Source organism: Ipomoea nil, unplaced genomic scaffold (assembly GCF_001879475.1).
Source record: "Ipomoea nil cultivar Tokyo-kokei standard unplaced genomic scaffold, Asagao_1.1 scaffold2159, whole genome shotgun sequence".
Taxonomy (NCBI): domain Eukaryota; kingdom Viridiplantae; phylum Streptophyta; class Magnoliopsida; order Solanales; family Convolvulaceae; genus Ipomoea; species Ipomoea nil.
Window position 1 is genome coordinate 3,213,770 of NW_017618587.1, and position 16,351 is coordinate 3,230,120.

A 16,351-nucleotide genomic window follows, 5' to 3' on the forward strand; every position below is an offset into this window, starting at 1 on the left:
TAGATATTGGGAGCTGAGTAAAACATCACTAGTGAAAGTGGGTACTGGATAATAAATCTGTCTTTTACACATAATATCCTCATATGCAAGAATATAGCTCGAATTACAATTGACAGGGTGGATTTCTGTGTTTCTTTAGCTATTTGCTTTGTGCTTCAGGCAATGTAGAGTTACAGTTGATCGAGTGGATTTCTCCAGTTATTTGGTTATTTGCTTTGTGCTTCAGACAATGTAGAGTCATAAGGCAAGGTGTAGTATACGGTGTCTTAGATGTGTACTTCATCAATAGTAATTTCCCCTGATGAATTCATTTAGTTGCTTAACTTCTCCTCTCTGCTGCTCCACTACTGCTCGGACAATATCCACAACTGAGACCACACCCACAATCTTTCCGTCTACCACTGGGACATGCCTTATTTGGTTCTCTATAAGCATAAAGCATGAAATATTGTTAGTTACTCTAATTTTTTTCGATAGTGGAAGGATCTGTTACTTTTCGTTTTCCCTTTTCCTGAATTTGTCCGTCAGCCTTCTTTCCTTGTGCATGTGAATACTATTACTACAATTACCTGTCATGATCTGCATAGCTTGTAGAATGTTTGTGTCGGATGCAACTGTTATCAACTTGCTCTGTTGCAGTAGAGGATGGTTAGGAGAAAAATGAAGATGAATAAGATAGTATTCATACTGTGAGGCAACAACCTGGTCAGTCATAATATCTCCAACTCTTGTGTATTTGGATGCTCTATCTTGCACAATCACCTTCTTGAGATAATCTGTTCCCCCTCATAAGTTCATAGCTTCATCAGGTCAGGTTTATTGCAATGCTTAGATTTGTTTGTTTTGGATCATTTTTTGTAGGATAAGTTCTTGAAAAGGAAAAGAAAAACTAGCCGCAGAGATCATACTTCATACCCCTTTCTGTAATGATTCCTGCTATCTGGTGATGGTCTCCAGGCTTCAGAACCACCAAGGACCCAATGTTGTTTTGAGCCATCTTCATATTTGTTAGAATTATATTAATTTTCAACTACAGAAAGGATGATTAGTAAGAAACTATAGTTTGAGTTTGGAACATACTTGTTTTACAGCAGCATAAACCGTGTCATCCATTTTACAGCAAAGCCATGAACCCGCTTTCTCTCCTCCTTTGGTCATCAATACATCTGATACCGTCGTGTTCTCCAGTCCCTTGAGCTGCATTCTTGGAGACTCCATCACCATTATGTCCTTTGATCCCTTGAACTCCCCTGCATTTCTTGCCTGTGATTGCCCTAGAACCGCAAGCCTTAGCTTTTCACGACATGATCTCACTGCTTGCAGAAGGCCTTGCATGGTGGCTCTATATTGATAAAAGATGGTAAATGTGATTATTATTTAGTTATATAGTTGAAAGTAACAGGAAACCTGAAAACGTACCTAATCAAGGACGAATCCGGGGTTAGGACAGTGATTTGTGGTGAATCTGATGATGATTATCTGTACTTAATGATGGTAGAAAGTAGAAACCCAAAAGGAGAGAACTTTCCTTTCTTGATTACTTGCCTAAAACGTGACTTATCTTTTTGTTCTTTGCTTGCATTACTGGGCTAGGAAAAGAAATTCCTGTTGGCTCTGCTTTGCTTTCCTTTCCTTTCTTGAGAAGGCATTTAGTCACCTGGAAGAGAGAGGGAAAGAAAGAAGGAAACATAGGAAGATGCTAAACATGTTGGCGAGGCAAATCTGTTTGCAGTATCCGATGAATTTCTGGGTAGAAGTTGTCCCCAAGAAAGGTAAGGAAGCTGTAAGTTTTGACGACGAAATGGAAAACTTCAGACTCTGGCTCTTCCGAGGGATCAAATGGAAACCCATTTATACACACCGTTTTGCAGTCATTGCATTACCAGGACAACATAATACAACACCTTCAAACTGACAACTGAAATGGCAGAGCAAAGATCAGCTTTTCGTTTTCGTCTTCCTTGGACCGCCTCCCGATCAGCTCGGGGCTCCACTACCACCATTCAAAGTGAAGCCGCTTCCCAGGCAGCGGCTGGAAGTCCTGCTCCGCCGCCTGAAAACCAAAACTCTAGCCAGTCTGCCACGGCTCCTGCAGCCGGAGCTGCTCAAAGGCCGCCGTTTAGGCCTGCAGGGATAGCTCCGGTGCAAGGATCCTCTTCCCCCACTCCGGCATCTAGAGGTGAGCCTAAACCCTCCTCGCCATCTCGTTCAGCTCCTCAATCACGGCCAACAACTCCATCATCGTCCCCAAGCCGCAAGCCCCCTCAGTCTCCATCGCGTTTGGCATCTCGTGCTGCAGAGGAGACATCTTCAACCTCTCCATCAGAGACAACTGCTAAAATGCAACCAACACCAGAGGAAATTATTCCTCAGCCATCATTGCCATCAAAGAAACTAGAGGACCAATCTCTGCTACCTTCCAAGCCTGATAATGAAAGCCAAGCACCTCCACAAACCGAGCAACAACCTGCAGAACTTCAACCCAAGAAAGAAACCGCATCAGAAGATACTAGTAAAGAAGCAAAAATTCAGCAACCTGAGATGACAATACAGCCTTCCAAAGAATCAGAAAAAATGACTCCTGCAACTGACATCACAGAAGGTCGAGAGGCCCCCGAGCCTTCACAAAAGTCGGATGTTACAACCAACAATCAAGAATCTAAACCTCCTGTGGACTCAAATCTCGAGGAAGCTAAGGAAGTCATACAAGAGACTGGAGAGAAAGATCATGATGAAGCTAAGCATGAGGTTAAGGAGATACAGACAACAAAAGAGCAGCCAGCAGTTGCAGTTCAACCAGAGGATACGCAAGAGCAATTTAGCATGGAGCAGACAGTGAAGACCTCAAATTCTAATGGACAACAAACCAAAACAATAGTCACTGGTTCACATAAAAAACTTGGAATGTCCAAAGAACAATCCCCTCCTCTGCACAAAGATATCAAAGATAGCAGTATCTCAAAGTTAGTTCAACAGACAGATATTGGAGGTAATAAGCAATCCATGGAAGAGAGGCCGGTTAATGTGATAACCCTTGCAGGTGATAACAGAGGGGCATCTTTGCAATTTGGCTTCGGCTCACCTAAGAATGAGAAGCCAATCCACATCCACAGAAGCTATAAATCAAATCCTGATGAAAGTATTGAGGCAACCACCGATGCAGAGGGAAGTTCCGGGGGAAGAAAATTAGAAGACCAAAAAGCCATCAAAAATCAGGAAGTGAAAGCATGTGTGAACTGCAACATACAGGGCAGCAACAACTCAATTCTGTTAAACAGTTCCGTCACAGAAAGAAATCCTGGCGTGAATCTGGAAATGCCACATCTTCCAGCAGAACCTGTAAAATCATATGACAAAAAAGGGTCCATTGAAATTCGCAAGGCTGAATCCAACACCACCCATGCCCAGAAACTTACATATGAGCCTACAATTAGACGGAGATGTCTCAAAGGCCTTTTCTTGGATTCAAGTGATTCTGACCTGGATAACCCTGAAAAGCCTCGGCACCATGGTTGTCGTGCTTACTGCAAAGAGAAGCCTATAGAAAACGAGGAAGATATTAAGTTGTCCAGATAGATTATGGTTCAAAGTCTATCATGTGTGGAATTATCAAATTTCAGCTAGTTACCAAGAGGCTCAACACGAATTGTAATAAGGATGTCTTTAATCCATGGATCATGTATGTATTATGCTAATGCCATATCACAGTTTCTGAGAGCTTGTTATGTATAATATAAAGAATATTTGTCAAAATCTAAAAACAACTTAACTAAGAACAAAAAACCACATATATTGTCTTTGAACTAAAAGGAGAATGTTACTTCTTGCAGAAAGCAGACAAAAATTTTACTGATTTGAAGAGAAAAACTTCTGATGAGTACATCAAATAGCAATTTTTACAGTCAGTTACAGACTATATACTGGTCAGTGACCAGACCATTCTGATTCCTACCAAAATGTAAAATAGAGTCTGCCCAAACAAAAACCTCCCTAATATTTATATAATTATTTTTAAAAAAAATCTAAATGATGTACACAACTCACTCTTGGAGTCTTTGGGGAAGACAACAGAAGAATAGAATTAAGGCTAGTCACATGCTAGTTTTGTGCCAAAGGTACTTAAACAGATTGCAAATGCTTGGAAGGCAGAAAGAGGATAGCAGTAATCCATGGTAAAAATGTCCTTTCCTATCTTTCCAAATTGTAGGATGACTTTTTCTGGTTCTGCAAGTGGCATATTTTGAGATCCCCCAACAGCAGCCACAAGCTGAAAGTTCTTGACAGAAGCCATTGTGGCTCGTCCATTGAAATTCAAGCACCAGCATTGCAATTGCTCATGCCATCTAGGAGATATATTCCTTAAAGTCAGTGGATCTGAACACGTGTGAATGAATTCCGTTGGCTCAGTGGTACAATTAGAAGAGAATTCTTGATTCCTTCCCGCCGAATGAGGTGAAGAGCAGGATCTATAGTCATTACATTTGCCAAAACCTTCTGGTTTAGTTGCAGATCCCACTTCTAGTGCAGAAGACGGAATTGAGTGCAGGGTGCATTGCATTTTTCTCGGCCCTTCATTACGGAGAACATTTACACCATAAGATATGGCTGCCACATTATTATTGCCAGCTGGTGCCTTTACTGGCACCTTCATCCCCATAAATCTTTTATGTAACCAATCATTGGATTTGATACCCGAGTTCAGTGGAGACTGGGAGTCATAAAGTGCAAACTTTGTGCCAAGGAAATTAGACCTGTTGTATAATACAATTATTACCAGGAGAGATAAGAAACATATTTCAAAATGACACATACGAGAGGAGAAGCAGCTTCATGACTGACCTTAATTTCCCAACACAAGTATCACTGTCTGGAGAAGAGTCATTCGAAGACAACGATATCAAGAATTCAGTGCACACAATCCTATTGATTTTATATGCTGTCAATAACAACTTACCATCATCACCTGGAAGTTCAAGAATAGTTGAATTGTCAAAGTCAAACTCATAACTTGTTTGCGCACACGTTTACAACTTAGATCATCACTCTTGCCAGTAAAAAGTAAGAGGGAGTCAAATAAATTCTTATACTCCACACTGTTTCACAAGCAAGCTTTATAGACTCAAGAAAGAAAATTATTAATATCATGGAGATGCAAACTAATCACGAACAACAAACAAGAAAGAACCTACAATTCATCTAAATAAAGTTCTCAAAAGAGCCAAACAACTTGATTTCCAAATTATTTTTTACAATAGCTAACAAACTGAAAACACGACTGAGGCAGAGAATTTAACAGTTATTAAACACTCAAACAGAAAACTTCCTTTCCAAAATAGAGCTAATAAGGCATATTTTACCAGGAACCAGGCCAAGGTACAACTTGAATTTTGATGCAGCCCTGTCTCTTTTAATGTAGCAATGAATTGGTGAATCTCTTGGCCCAGGCTAACAGAATTTTAGAAAGAAAAATCAGGTTTGGTATGTTAAGAAGTGGCCTAAGCAATCATCTGAAATAATTCAAAAAATAAGGTTACCTGCTTCAGGGACTTGGGGAAAGTGAGCAATCCACATTGCTGGGGTGTCCTGACAACCTGCTTTGTGGTTTCCCGCCAAGCTCTGCAAACAGCAGCACAACTGACCACATCTCTGCGGGAAGGCCATGAGGTCTCATTTGCCTCAACTCTTTTGATAATGTCAAAAAGCAAATCAGAAGGCAAATCTTCCCAGGGGCTTTCTTCATCCAATTCACGTAGGAGCAGAGGTAACCTTTCAGGGGCCACATCTGACCTCCCACGTCCTACCTTCCACTTCCTTTCTGCTTGCCTTGATGCCTTTCTCTCTCTGCCATTTCCATTTCCCCTCCAAATGGCTTTAAGTCCCATTCTCTTCACACAACCACTGTTTAACTGAGTAAATAGCAAATACTGATCTCTGATTAGAAGAAAACTCAAATAATTTCAAATTAAGCTAAAATCACAACAGTTTAACTGTAAAAACAGTACAACTTGCTAAATTATGCAAAAAATTCCCAAATCTTCAAGTTCTACACAATGTTTACAACGTTATTGTCCTCATCTCTGAAATTCAAGTGATCAATTTTGGAACTTATAAATTTAAAATTGACAGATTTTGCATAAAAAGCCATCGGAAACACCAAAAATATGAAGAAAATGAACGTAAGAATCCTCATCTCCTCATAATGATTCACAATAAAAAACTTGAGTACGGAAATATATAAAAACCTCGCACCAAAACTACTCTGAAAAAAAAAAAATCAATTCAACCAGAAAAATAATATACAATAGAAAGCAGACAGTTTCGAATATAAACAACTGAGGATGCTTCTGGATTCAGAGAGTAAAATTCAAATGCACCTAATGTTAAAAGACGGCCGATCCAAAGCGAGACGAAGCCTTCTCTTCCACGTTACGATGTCTCCCGGACACAAAGCACAATAGTACATACACAAATATGTAGGTAGAGAACGTATCTCTTTTCGCGGCCTGTGAGCTTGTAAATTGTAATGCAATCAACAGGAAATTGACAAACGATTTGAGAAATGGCGATAATGTCCTCAACCGACGCCTCGCTTTTCGAAAAGGAAATGCAATACAGTGCAGATGCTCCTCAGGTGCGGTAAGCAAAGGCGGCGAAGGCAAGAGCAGCTCTGCCACCACCACCACCACCACCACCTCCGCCTCCGTCCACCGAGAACCACCAGCACGGCGTCTCTACGATCCCCAACTATCAATCTGCCTGCAACAAACCGTGGCGGTGTTTTACAATTTAAAGGCATGCAACTGCTACTTTTAATTTCCTCCGCTAAAATTTTTAACGGCAATAGATTTTTTATTTTATTTTTGACTCCTAATAATTTACCCGCCTATTTTCTCGTGAATTTCCCTTTCAATAACCATATTTTGTTCTCTTAAAAAGAAGAAGAAAATTATATATGTTGGCTTTGAACTTTGAAGAGTAGTGGGGGAAATATTTCATAAGAAAAAACAATCCTAAAGATATTATAACATGTATATCATATATTTTTTTAGTGCCTCAATACGTCATGTCATCTGTCACATTTTTGAGAACTGTCGTTTTCCAATTATAATGTTGCCCAAAATTGACTAACCAGTCGGGGGCACTTATTTCCCTCCCTAAATACATGAGAAAATCTCACTATCTCGATCAAGCCTGTCATACATAACTGTCCTATCATGATTGACTTCTCATGTGTGATTTGTGAACTATTACATTCTATGTATATTTTTAAGTAGTCAATTAGTAATTATAAGCTTTAATTAAATTAAGGAAGCATCATGATAAGAAGGTGCCAAAAATGATTCCAAATATTGTATCTATGGATATTTCTCCATATAATAAGGAGGAGGAATTAATGAAATCATGAAAATTAGAGATGAGTGGATGCCAACTTCAACAAGATTAGATCACTAAAATAATATTCAAAAATCATATATGAATTGACCTGCTATTAGTAGAAAATGACATATATATAAATTTTTTTGAAATAAAACCTTTTCCATACAGATTGATTTTATTAATAGATTAAAAAATATGAATAAAAATTATGATTCACATTTATAAATAAACAAAAAATAAAAAATTTATATTGTAAAAATAAGAGTATGTATAATATTATTCGAATAGCGTAACTAATACAATTCGTGAAGTAGATATTTTGTTGGAGAAGCTTGGTGAGTTGATGGCATTTCCTAAGTGGTTCTTGAAAATGACACCATTTTTATTGTCCTCCATTAACCTCCAACTTTTTTCCTTGCTCCATCTTCTTTTCCCATGCCATTAGGTGACATGTCCCATTCATTTATATATTTGATTTGATGGGATTACTATTCTTGAATATTCATTAGTAATTAGTATCAAGTATAGTAAACTTTAGATAATTTAATTAATCTCTATACCTACCACACCATCATCAATACATTTTTTTAAAACTACTCTTGCAATGGTGATATAGTTTGATCACACATATTACAAACATTTGCAACATATTTAACATATTTCATGACCTATTAGAACGTAGTATCTGTTTATTCATACATAATTTCTTATCAACTCTATTAGAACGTAATATCTGTTCATACATACTTTCTTAACCTATTGAAACACAAAGAGATAGAATTAATGCTCTCACTGAGATTTAAACATATGATCTCCTATTTAGAAGAATTATAAAGTTAAGGTACCATTGAGCTACTTAATATATATGTGGTGGTAGTTTAGTTGATTATACATAACCTATTGTATAGGAGAGTATTATGTTAGCTATTTAGTACTCTCTATTGTTATAATCTCTGAATAACTGAATTGAATTTTGAATCTCTATCTGGTATCTGTTAACCTTAGGCTTTCATCCTGATTTTCTTCCTCATTCCCTGAAGTGAGTAAATTCTTCCGAACGTGCAGTAACAGCCGCCACCGTACCTGCTCGGGTAAATTAGCCTTATTTAATTCTAGCAGCAAAGTTTGGATAAGGCAAAGGGAAAAAAAAAATCCTATGACATGACATCTAGGTGGCAAATGAAATGATGTTTATAATCCCATTTCTTAAAATAATATTGTCATCCTGTAATGTTGTCACCCTCATGCAAATCTGTGGGCGCTCAGACATGAAATCAGTGGGGGGCACAAATTAAACTCAAGTGGAAATTCAACTAAGGACTGCCCAAAGTTGCATAAAAGGTTCAACCATATCTTTATGCGTGCCCAAGATATTTTTCATTCACAGATAAATAGATAAGGATTAACCATTTCTTAAGGGACCCACTTAGCTTGTTCTTGGGTCTGATTATAAAAATATAATAATATGCGTCTATTGTTATAAAAAAAAATTGACGCATAAAGTTGCGCAATGACAATAATCAAACAGATGTAAATGGGTTATTATTTTTTTTGGGTGCTTAAAAATATGTTAAAAGCGTTTCTACATTAATACTCATAAGAAAATTGCTATATGTATTCTTATTTTTATTTTCACATACAAAATTTTGATATAGACAATTGTATTCAGATCTATATAAAAAAAAAAAGTAATTATATCTATCGTATCAAAAAAAAAATTTAGAAGGCAAGATTTGAAACTCTTGATTGTTTTTTTAAGAGATCCACAATCCACTTGTCCCATAATTGTGGTAAATAAGAGAAATTTTAAACTATGTTCCGTTGGAATACTAGAGAGGCGAGGGGGTGGGGTAGGGGTGACCCACCAGTAATGAAGTTATTCCCACTCTATAAAAGCATTGATATCCTTAATCAAATACCAAACATCATCTTAGGATCTGCAGAAGTTCTTGGCTACTGATCAGACTCTGAGACACTGTTTATCTTAGATATATACTTAAAAGATGGGTTCTCTCATGGCAGGTTGGGGTTCACCTTTTTCTGATCCTGAATCTGGTAAGGTTTTTGTTTGAGATTCACTTTAATTACTTAACTCCTCTTACCTTTTAGTTAAGGAATTGAAAGTACGTAATAATTAAGGTTGTTGTATGTTTTTCTTGAAAATTTCAGTGAAGTTGCAGAGAAATAGGTCGCTGACAAAGGAAGAAATCGATGCATACTGGAGATCAAAGAGGCAAAAAGAGGAAGAACACCTCAGAGACATTTCCGGTAGCTTGTCGCCTAAGAAAATGGCGTCTGACGACAAGAAAACATTCGGGAGATCGATCTCTGGGCCATTACCTAGTACCAAGGACCGGTTTCTGGACGGAGACGACGACACTGAAACCAACCTGGACAAACTTATCCGGACACACGGCTGGTACGAGGAATCAAACTCGATCTTTTCACCAGAAATTTCAATTCACTTAAATTACGTGTTTTAATTTGTGTACGTGTATGTATAGGTGGATAAGTAGCAACTGGGCACATCTAAATGAGCCGCCGGTGACGGCGCCGGAAAGGATTTACAAGTACGTGTCGCAGTTTCATGTAGCAAACATGGCTACCTCCGACGCCAACAATCGTACCGGAATTAGCGCATAAGTCCGCTCATCTTCCGTTGTCGGTTCAATCGCGCGTGGGGTTTTTTGCCCCTAGCTAATATATATAATTATATATAGTTCAGTAGTGGGGTTCTTTTTGCCCCTAGCTAATATATATAATTATATATAGTTCAGTAGTGGGGTTCTTTTTGCCCCTAGCTAATATATATATATATATATATATATATATATATATATAGTTCAGTAGTGGGGTTTTTTTGCCCCTAATATGTATATGGGTTATGGGTATGTATGTGTTTATATATAATATATATCGCTGGCTATAGACTCTTAAGGATATATATGTAATATCAGTATTGGCCAATATAATGAACTGCTGTGACTATTCTCCTGTTTAATTATCTCTAACAAAATTTCTCTAGATCTTAATATTTTGAGTGGGAACCATTCAAGAATAACTCTCTCAAAGAAGACTGGCTTAAGAGGAACTTTTAAGTTTTGGACGAAACTAATTTTGTGACATTTATTGGTAAAAAATTTTAGGACTAGTTTAAACTAATTAAGAAGATTAATAGATTGTTTTCATACATAATTAAACTTGTCAATAAATAACTTTTCATAATAAGTCAAACTTGAAATTATATGATTACCAAATCAATTGTTTGACTAATTTGATCTTCCATATGAATTGTCTCGGCCCGTATAAATGTTTCGAACTCTACTTTAAGGATGTTCAATTTTCAAATTTATTACCTGATTTAGCACTTATAGAATTTCTGACATTGTGCCTATGTGATTGGAGTTTGATATTTAATTTTGACAAATTTGATAAAGAACAAAACTAGGGTTCATCTATACATGAACAAATTAAACCAGTGGGATATGATGAATGATGATTACATTATTGATCTGATATGAAACTTCATCTATCCCATGTCATCATTGTAACTTAGAGAAGAAGAAGACAATAACGACCAACTAACTTCTCCCTTATTACAGAAACATGAATTCTCTCTGCACCTATTTACAATAATCATGGAAAATTCCCAATTCAATATATACACCGCCGTAGTAATCTGCCGCCATGACCTCATACATCTCACCTCCTTAAATTCATGAGCTTTTCCCCCCAAAAATGTCGTTTTTCTTCTGCCGGCGCCGGCGCTGGCGCCGGTGCCGGAGCTTTCCTAGGCACCGCCGCTACAAGTGCCTTTCTGGACAGCAAACTCGCCAAAACCTTGTCGTTTTTCGCTTCTCCGTCCACCTCACCTGCAAAACAACAAACGAATTTCCATGAATCATAAAAATCAAACCTCGTCTTGTCTGTCGCAGAGCTACAAATTAAAGAAAACTGGATTGAAAGAGAAAAGGATACCCAAAGATTGACGGCGCTTACTTACTTTCTGAAATGACAACGTAGAACTCTCCGTTGAGTTTTGCGGTAGCCGAGAGTTTGATAAGCGCAGGGGTGACAATCATGAGCACAGCCCAGAAGCACAGGATCAGAACGAAAGCTCTTCCTCTCATTTGCACAACAGTAGATTCCAGAAACTCATCGTTTTTTCAGACAGACATGAACATTCTGATATATATTCTCCACGGCCGGCCAACTTGCCGGTGATCGTCTAATGAAAACGCAGGATTCCGAACAACTACAGAATTATATATAGAAGATGACGAGGAGGAATATGTATGTGCACATGAAGCAAATTAAAGTCAAATGTGCTTATGATGATGATGAAGTTGTGGATGGTTTTGGGCGTGTTTGGTTGGTGGAGGTGGTTATACCAATTGAGTATTCATGATGATGGGGAATCCATCTGGCGTGTCCCTTGACGACCAGGTCAGGTTTGTATAAAAAAAAACTGTCACAATAGTTGGTAGGGAATCCTCGGAAAAGTGGAAAACATTGCCTCGTACAGTACAAAAAAAAACATCATTTTCTTGTATGAAGTTAGATGGATCGGAGTTCGGTTTCAAACATTGAGAGTGAGTTTGAGAAGTAATCGCCTGGAGTGTGAGACGGGTTAAGCTATTTGACCTGGTAGATTCACACAGGATCGCGACTATCAGCCGTAATATAAGAGTAAGACTTGTCACTTGCAATGTGAAAGTTATATTCGAAACAGTGGTGGATTTCTTATGGGCACCAAACGTTGATCCTCTCACCACTTAAAAGGCTACTAAGTTACGACTGTTACGTAATAGTGATTTACTCTGAGTCATGATGTGAGACCCGATTCATTAAGTGAATGTATCAATTGACCTCCCAAGTCGAGTAGATATTAAATTGAGTCTCCTGAATAAAGTTACAACCAAGGCCAGAATCATTCAATGAATGTGTCAATTGGCTCCCCAAGTCAAATAAATAGTAAATTGGGTCCTTTAACTGAAAAAAAGTTCTAATCAACTCCTTAAACAGGTAAAAAAAATCATAAATGCAAATGAAATTTGGTTGAGTAGGTAATAAATAAGCCCATTACACTTTTTGGTGGATTTGGAGGAATGACTTCTTTAACAACAAAGATCGAGATTAATTATAAAAAAAAAAAAAACAAGATCATTTGGCTCTATATGCAGATTACTGAGACCAGAAATGCATTCAAGTCTGAGAAGAGGTTGTACTACAACAACAATATTGTTAGCAATATTAATTTGACTTGGACGAAGCCTCCTGAAAGCTGGATAGCTTTAAATGTTGATGGCAGTGTTAGCAATGGTGCAAATTCAGCAGGTTGTGTGTTGGGGGGATCCGAGACATGTATGACAATTGGTGTGGTGGTTTTAGCTATCGTGCTCCCTCTACAAATGTGGGAATTAGAAGTTTGGGCAATTTTTAAAGGAGTTGAATGGACTTGGGATAAGGGTCTCAAAAGAGTGATTGTTCAAAGTGACACGAGGAAGACAATTGAGTGGATCCCGGGGGAGGGGGGGGGGAGGGATTTCCCCTAGAGGCTCTCTGCGAAATATCATTGAAGAGTGTAAAAGTTAAGTTGGAAGCGTAACTAGGAGTTATCTTTTCAACATTTATGCCGAGAACAAAATGTGGTGTCAAATATTCTGGCAAAACAAACACGAAACTCCAACACCATGTGAGTGGATTCGGGGGAGCCCCCTTCCAGCGTCGAGGATGCGTTGTTAGTAAACTCGAATGCTTTGCAGTGTGTAAGGACTATCTCGAGAGGGTGTCTGTTGTAACTTGTAACACACCAGACTTGACCTTCATTTGGATCCCAAAAAAAAAAAAAAAAAAAAAACACTTTTTTTTGTCAATTTAAAGGGTTGACTAAATCTACTATTTATAACTTTAGGGAGCAATTTGACACCTTTCTCTAAAATATTTATTATTATAGTTTATGTGTAAAAAATATGAGGAAAAAAAACTTTTTTTTAACCTATTCAAATCAAGCTCGAATAATTTGAAGTTGAATTGAGTTCAAACTAAAAAAATATAGAGTCGAGTTTCGCCTTTTTAAATCAAGTCGAATTTCGAACATTGAGTACTCAGACTAGGCTCAATTAACCATCAAAAGCTTAATTTCATGAAGAACACTGAGCTCCATAATACTATATAATCTGTGCCAGAGTCTACTCTCTACATCTGCCTTAATTTCATGTGAAAATAAAATATACACATTGTTTACAGACAGACAGTTTACTTCAGAAACAAAAGTATGTACGCACATGATTCTCAAAACAAGAACAAAAACCTTTCTATAACTTCTGCAACTTCAATCCCTCGGTGACCCACTGCTACTTGCAGCAGATTTCTTCTGATCATCGTATCTCTGTCAGAATTCAAGAATGTTTTGTTAAGCATCCAGTTCGAGGAAGCACAATAAACGACCAAAGATTTGAACATAGGGAACGAAAAGATTCATACGATTATACAAAGACAAACACTGCAAACCATTAATGGCAAGGGAGATCTTACCGTTTTCCCATAGTTGAAAGGCACATACTTGTACTTAATCATGTGTGTTATCTGACGCTTCATGGTGAGAATGAAAAGGACAATCCAATAACAAAGTAGTATTGGCCAGAAAACTGGGACGTCAAATACAGAACAGAAGGTCATAAAAAAAGCTACGATGAAAGCCTTTGTGGTCGCATACCTGAAATCAAATGACAAAACGGGAAAAACCAATCAACCTTTCAGGTAGTCTAGTTTAAACATCTCTATCCATCACTCCGTGAACCCAAACTCAGGGAGACATCGAACAGTAATCCCAATGAAGCAAGAATTTTAAAGCTTTCTCGTAGTGTTAGTACAATGTAAGCAGTAATTAACTTACAACTGAAGCATGTGCTCCATCTCAACTAAAAGCCTAAGTTGATAGTTGGATTGCACATTAATGATTATATGCTCAATACTTACCACAACAAAAACTCAGGGAGACGTCGAACAGTAATCCCAATGAGGCAAGAATTTTAAAGCTTTCTCATAGTGTTAGTGCAATGTAAGCAGTAATTAACTTACAACTGAAGCATGTGCTCCATCTCAACTAAAAGCCTAAGTTGATAGTTTGATTGCACATTAATGACTATAAGCTCAACACTTACCACAACAAAAACTCAGGGAGACGTCGAACAAATGGTCTATACTCATCATCACTATCTCTAGTGTGCAAGGAAGGCCCGTCAAGAGCTTCCAGCTCAGGATCAAACTTGGGCGACAGAAATCCAATCAGCAGATTCAAGAGATAGGTTCCAACCCCGTAAGATATAATATGAAACCCACGAACATAATAAACTCGCAATACATATATCGATGCAGCTGCTAGTGTTCCTATCCACCTCTCAACCACATAAGGAGCAGACCTATCCAGGTAGTACCGAAACATCCTAGAGAACTCGCTTCTCCACTTCACTAGAGGTGCCAGTGGCCCAGGATCATCTACCCTAACTCCTTCCATACTTTCAAGCTAACAACTTTCTGCAATACACCATATGAATGAATATCCAGCTCCAAATATTCAGTACATACATACACCAAACTATCCAAAACAAGCCCTTTTACACATACATTTAAGGTTTTGTTGAAATCTCAGAACCAAACTGGGGAATTTAAAATTATAAAGTAAAAAACAACTATTTTTGCATTCAGAACCCTAAATTCGACAGCAATTAAGTTTCCATGACTATCAAACTATCGATCGACGAAAAATGGAAAATCACACCCAACAAGCATTAACCAGCAAGAAAATAGCTTGCTATGAGTGAGATTAGTTTGATGGAAAAGCTATGAATCTATAGAAACGATGAAGCATACGCCGTACTGATTAAGCATAGATAGTAGAAAAAAACAGACCTTTGCTATGAGCCCCAAAATTTTGGTGATCCGATTCAGAAATTTGGGACTAAAACACTTCTTTTCGTTTTGTTTTTTCACTTTCCGCTTTCTGAGAGATTTCTTCACGTTGTCACTTTCTAGATTGTGACGGAGAACGGGAGAAGACCTTTCTGTAATGTTTTATTTTCGTTTTTATTCTTTATTTTATTTTACTTTTGTATATACATGAAAAACAAACAAGCAGGAAAGATATCACACCAACATAGGGGGTGTGACATTTTAATTTACTGATAAATCAATTTAAGTGCTCATTTCGAAATAATCAATATAAAATCAATTCTAAAATAATGTGTTTAATAAATTAATTGTCACAAATTCAGTTGAGTTTATAACACTTATTACATATGTAAAAGAGTTAATTCTAGCAAGAGTTACCAAAATGGTCCCTCGACTATAGCTAAATTCACAAATTGGTCCTTAACTTTCAATTTGAGAAAATTACCGATTTGGTCCCTCGACTATGAGGATTTCACCAATTTGGTCCTCGACTACCAAAATTACTCAATTTGGTCCTCGACTATGACATTTTTACCTGATTTGGTCCTAAGTGTTATTTGCAAGTCAAACCTAAAGGGCAATTTTGAGATTTAAAAAAAGTATCTTCCTTCTTCTTCCCTAAATCTAAGTCGTTTGTTTTATATAGATAGGTTACTTGTTTCGATAGCAGTCGCAGCTTCAATATGCAACCAAAGTGCCGTGAATCATCTTCATCCAGCTATATAATCGAATGATGTTCAAAAATTTGCTACCTTGTGCCAACATCATTTAAATTCCAACTATAAGCATCTCCATTTTCGAACATCATTCGATTCTTATAGCTGGACGAATATGATTCACTGCACTTTTGTTGCATATTGAAGTTGCGACTGCTATCGAAAACAAATAACCTATTTATATAAAACAAACGACTTAGATTTAGTGAATGAGAAGGAAGATACTTTTTTAAAATCCCAAAATTGCCTTTTAGGTTTGACCTGCAAATAACACTTAGGACCAAATCAGGTAAAAATGTCATAGT

At 37.5% G+C, this 16,351-nt stretch overlaps 4 protein-coding genes across 6 annotated transcripts; 1 reads left to right on the plus strand and 3 right to left on the minus strand.

Annotated features, from left to right (window-relative positions):
* Positions 1-18: 18 nt before the first annotated feature.
* Positions 19-1,613, minus strand: LOC109149284 (CBS domain-containing protein CBSX3, mitochondrial-like). Of its 2 annotated transcripts, XM_019296972.1 has the most exons (7): positions 1,420-1,613; positions 1,081-1,342; positions 916-997; positions 703-776; positions 570-630; positions 251-425; positions 19-163 (listed from the first exon to the last, which is right to left on the minus strand). In XM_019296972.1, the coding sequence occupies exons 2-6, from the start codon at positions 1,333-1,335 to the stop codon at positions 283-285; spliced, it is 615 nt and encodes a 204-aa protein (XP_019152517.1). In that variant the 5' UTR covers positions 1,336-1,342; positions 1,420-1,613; the 3' UTR covers positions 19-163; positions 251-282. The 2 variants fall into 2 exon arrangements, with proteins under 2 accessions (XP_019152517.1, XP_019152516.1); XM_019296971.1 differs by having other exon boundaries at positions 19-425.
* Positions 1,614-3,821: 2,208 nt separating this feature from the next.
* LOC109149277 (tubby-like F-box protein 5) lies at positions 3,822-6,772 on the minus strand. The gene is made up of 5 exons (XM_019296958.1): positions 6,375-6,772; positions 5,535-5,906; positions 5,358-5,445; positions 4,840-4,963; positions 3,822-4,751 (listed from the first exon to the last, which is right to left on the minus strand). The coding sequence occupies exons 2-5, from the start codon at positions 5,880-5,882 to the stop codon at positions 4,088-4,090; spliced, it is 1,224 nt and encodes a 407-aa protein (XP_019152503.1). The 5' UTR covers positions 5,883-5,906; positions 6,375-6,772; the 3' UTR covers positions 3,822-4,087.
* Positions 6,773-9,278: 2,506 nt separating this feature from the next.
* On the plus strand, positions 9,279-10,284 carry LOC109149459. 2 transcript variants are annotated; one of them, XR_002048960.1, is made up of 4 exons: positions 9,279-9,432; positions 9,547-9,796; positions 9,882-10,073; positions 10,210-10,284. XR_002048960.1 is itself a non-coding variant. In XM_019297235.1 (3 exons), exons 1-3 carry the CDS (start codon positions 9,381-9,383, stop codon positions 10,018-10,020), a joined length of 441 nt encoding a protein of 146 aa, XP_019152780.1. In that variant the 5' UTR covers positions 9,279-9,380; the 3' UTR covers positions 10,021-10,125. The 2 variants fall into 2 exon arrangements, 1 of the variants encoding a protein (XP_019152780.1); XM_019297235.1 differs by lacking the exon at positions 10,210-10,284 and having other exon boundaries at positions 9,882-10,125.
* A 3,209-nt stretch (positions 10,285-13,493) lies between these two features.
* LOC109149457 (protein RER1B-like) lies at positions 13,494-15,463 on the minus strand. The gene is made up of 4 exons (XM_019297232.1): positions 15,292-15,463; positions 14,544-14,916; positions 13,915-14,095; positions 13,494-13,768 (listed from the first exon to the last, which is right to left on the minus strand). Exons 2-4 carry the CDS (start codon positions 14,894-14,896, stop codon positions 13,712-13,714), a joined length of 591 nt encoding a protein of 196 aa, XP_019152777.1. The 5' UTR covers positions 14,897-14,916; positions 15,292-15,463; the 3' UTR covers positions 13,494-13,711.
* Positions 15,464-16,351: the final 888 nt, after the last annotated feature.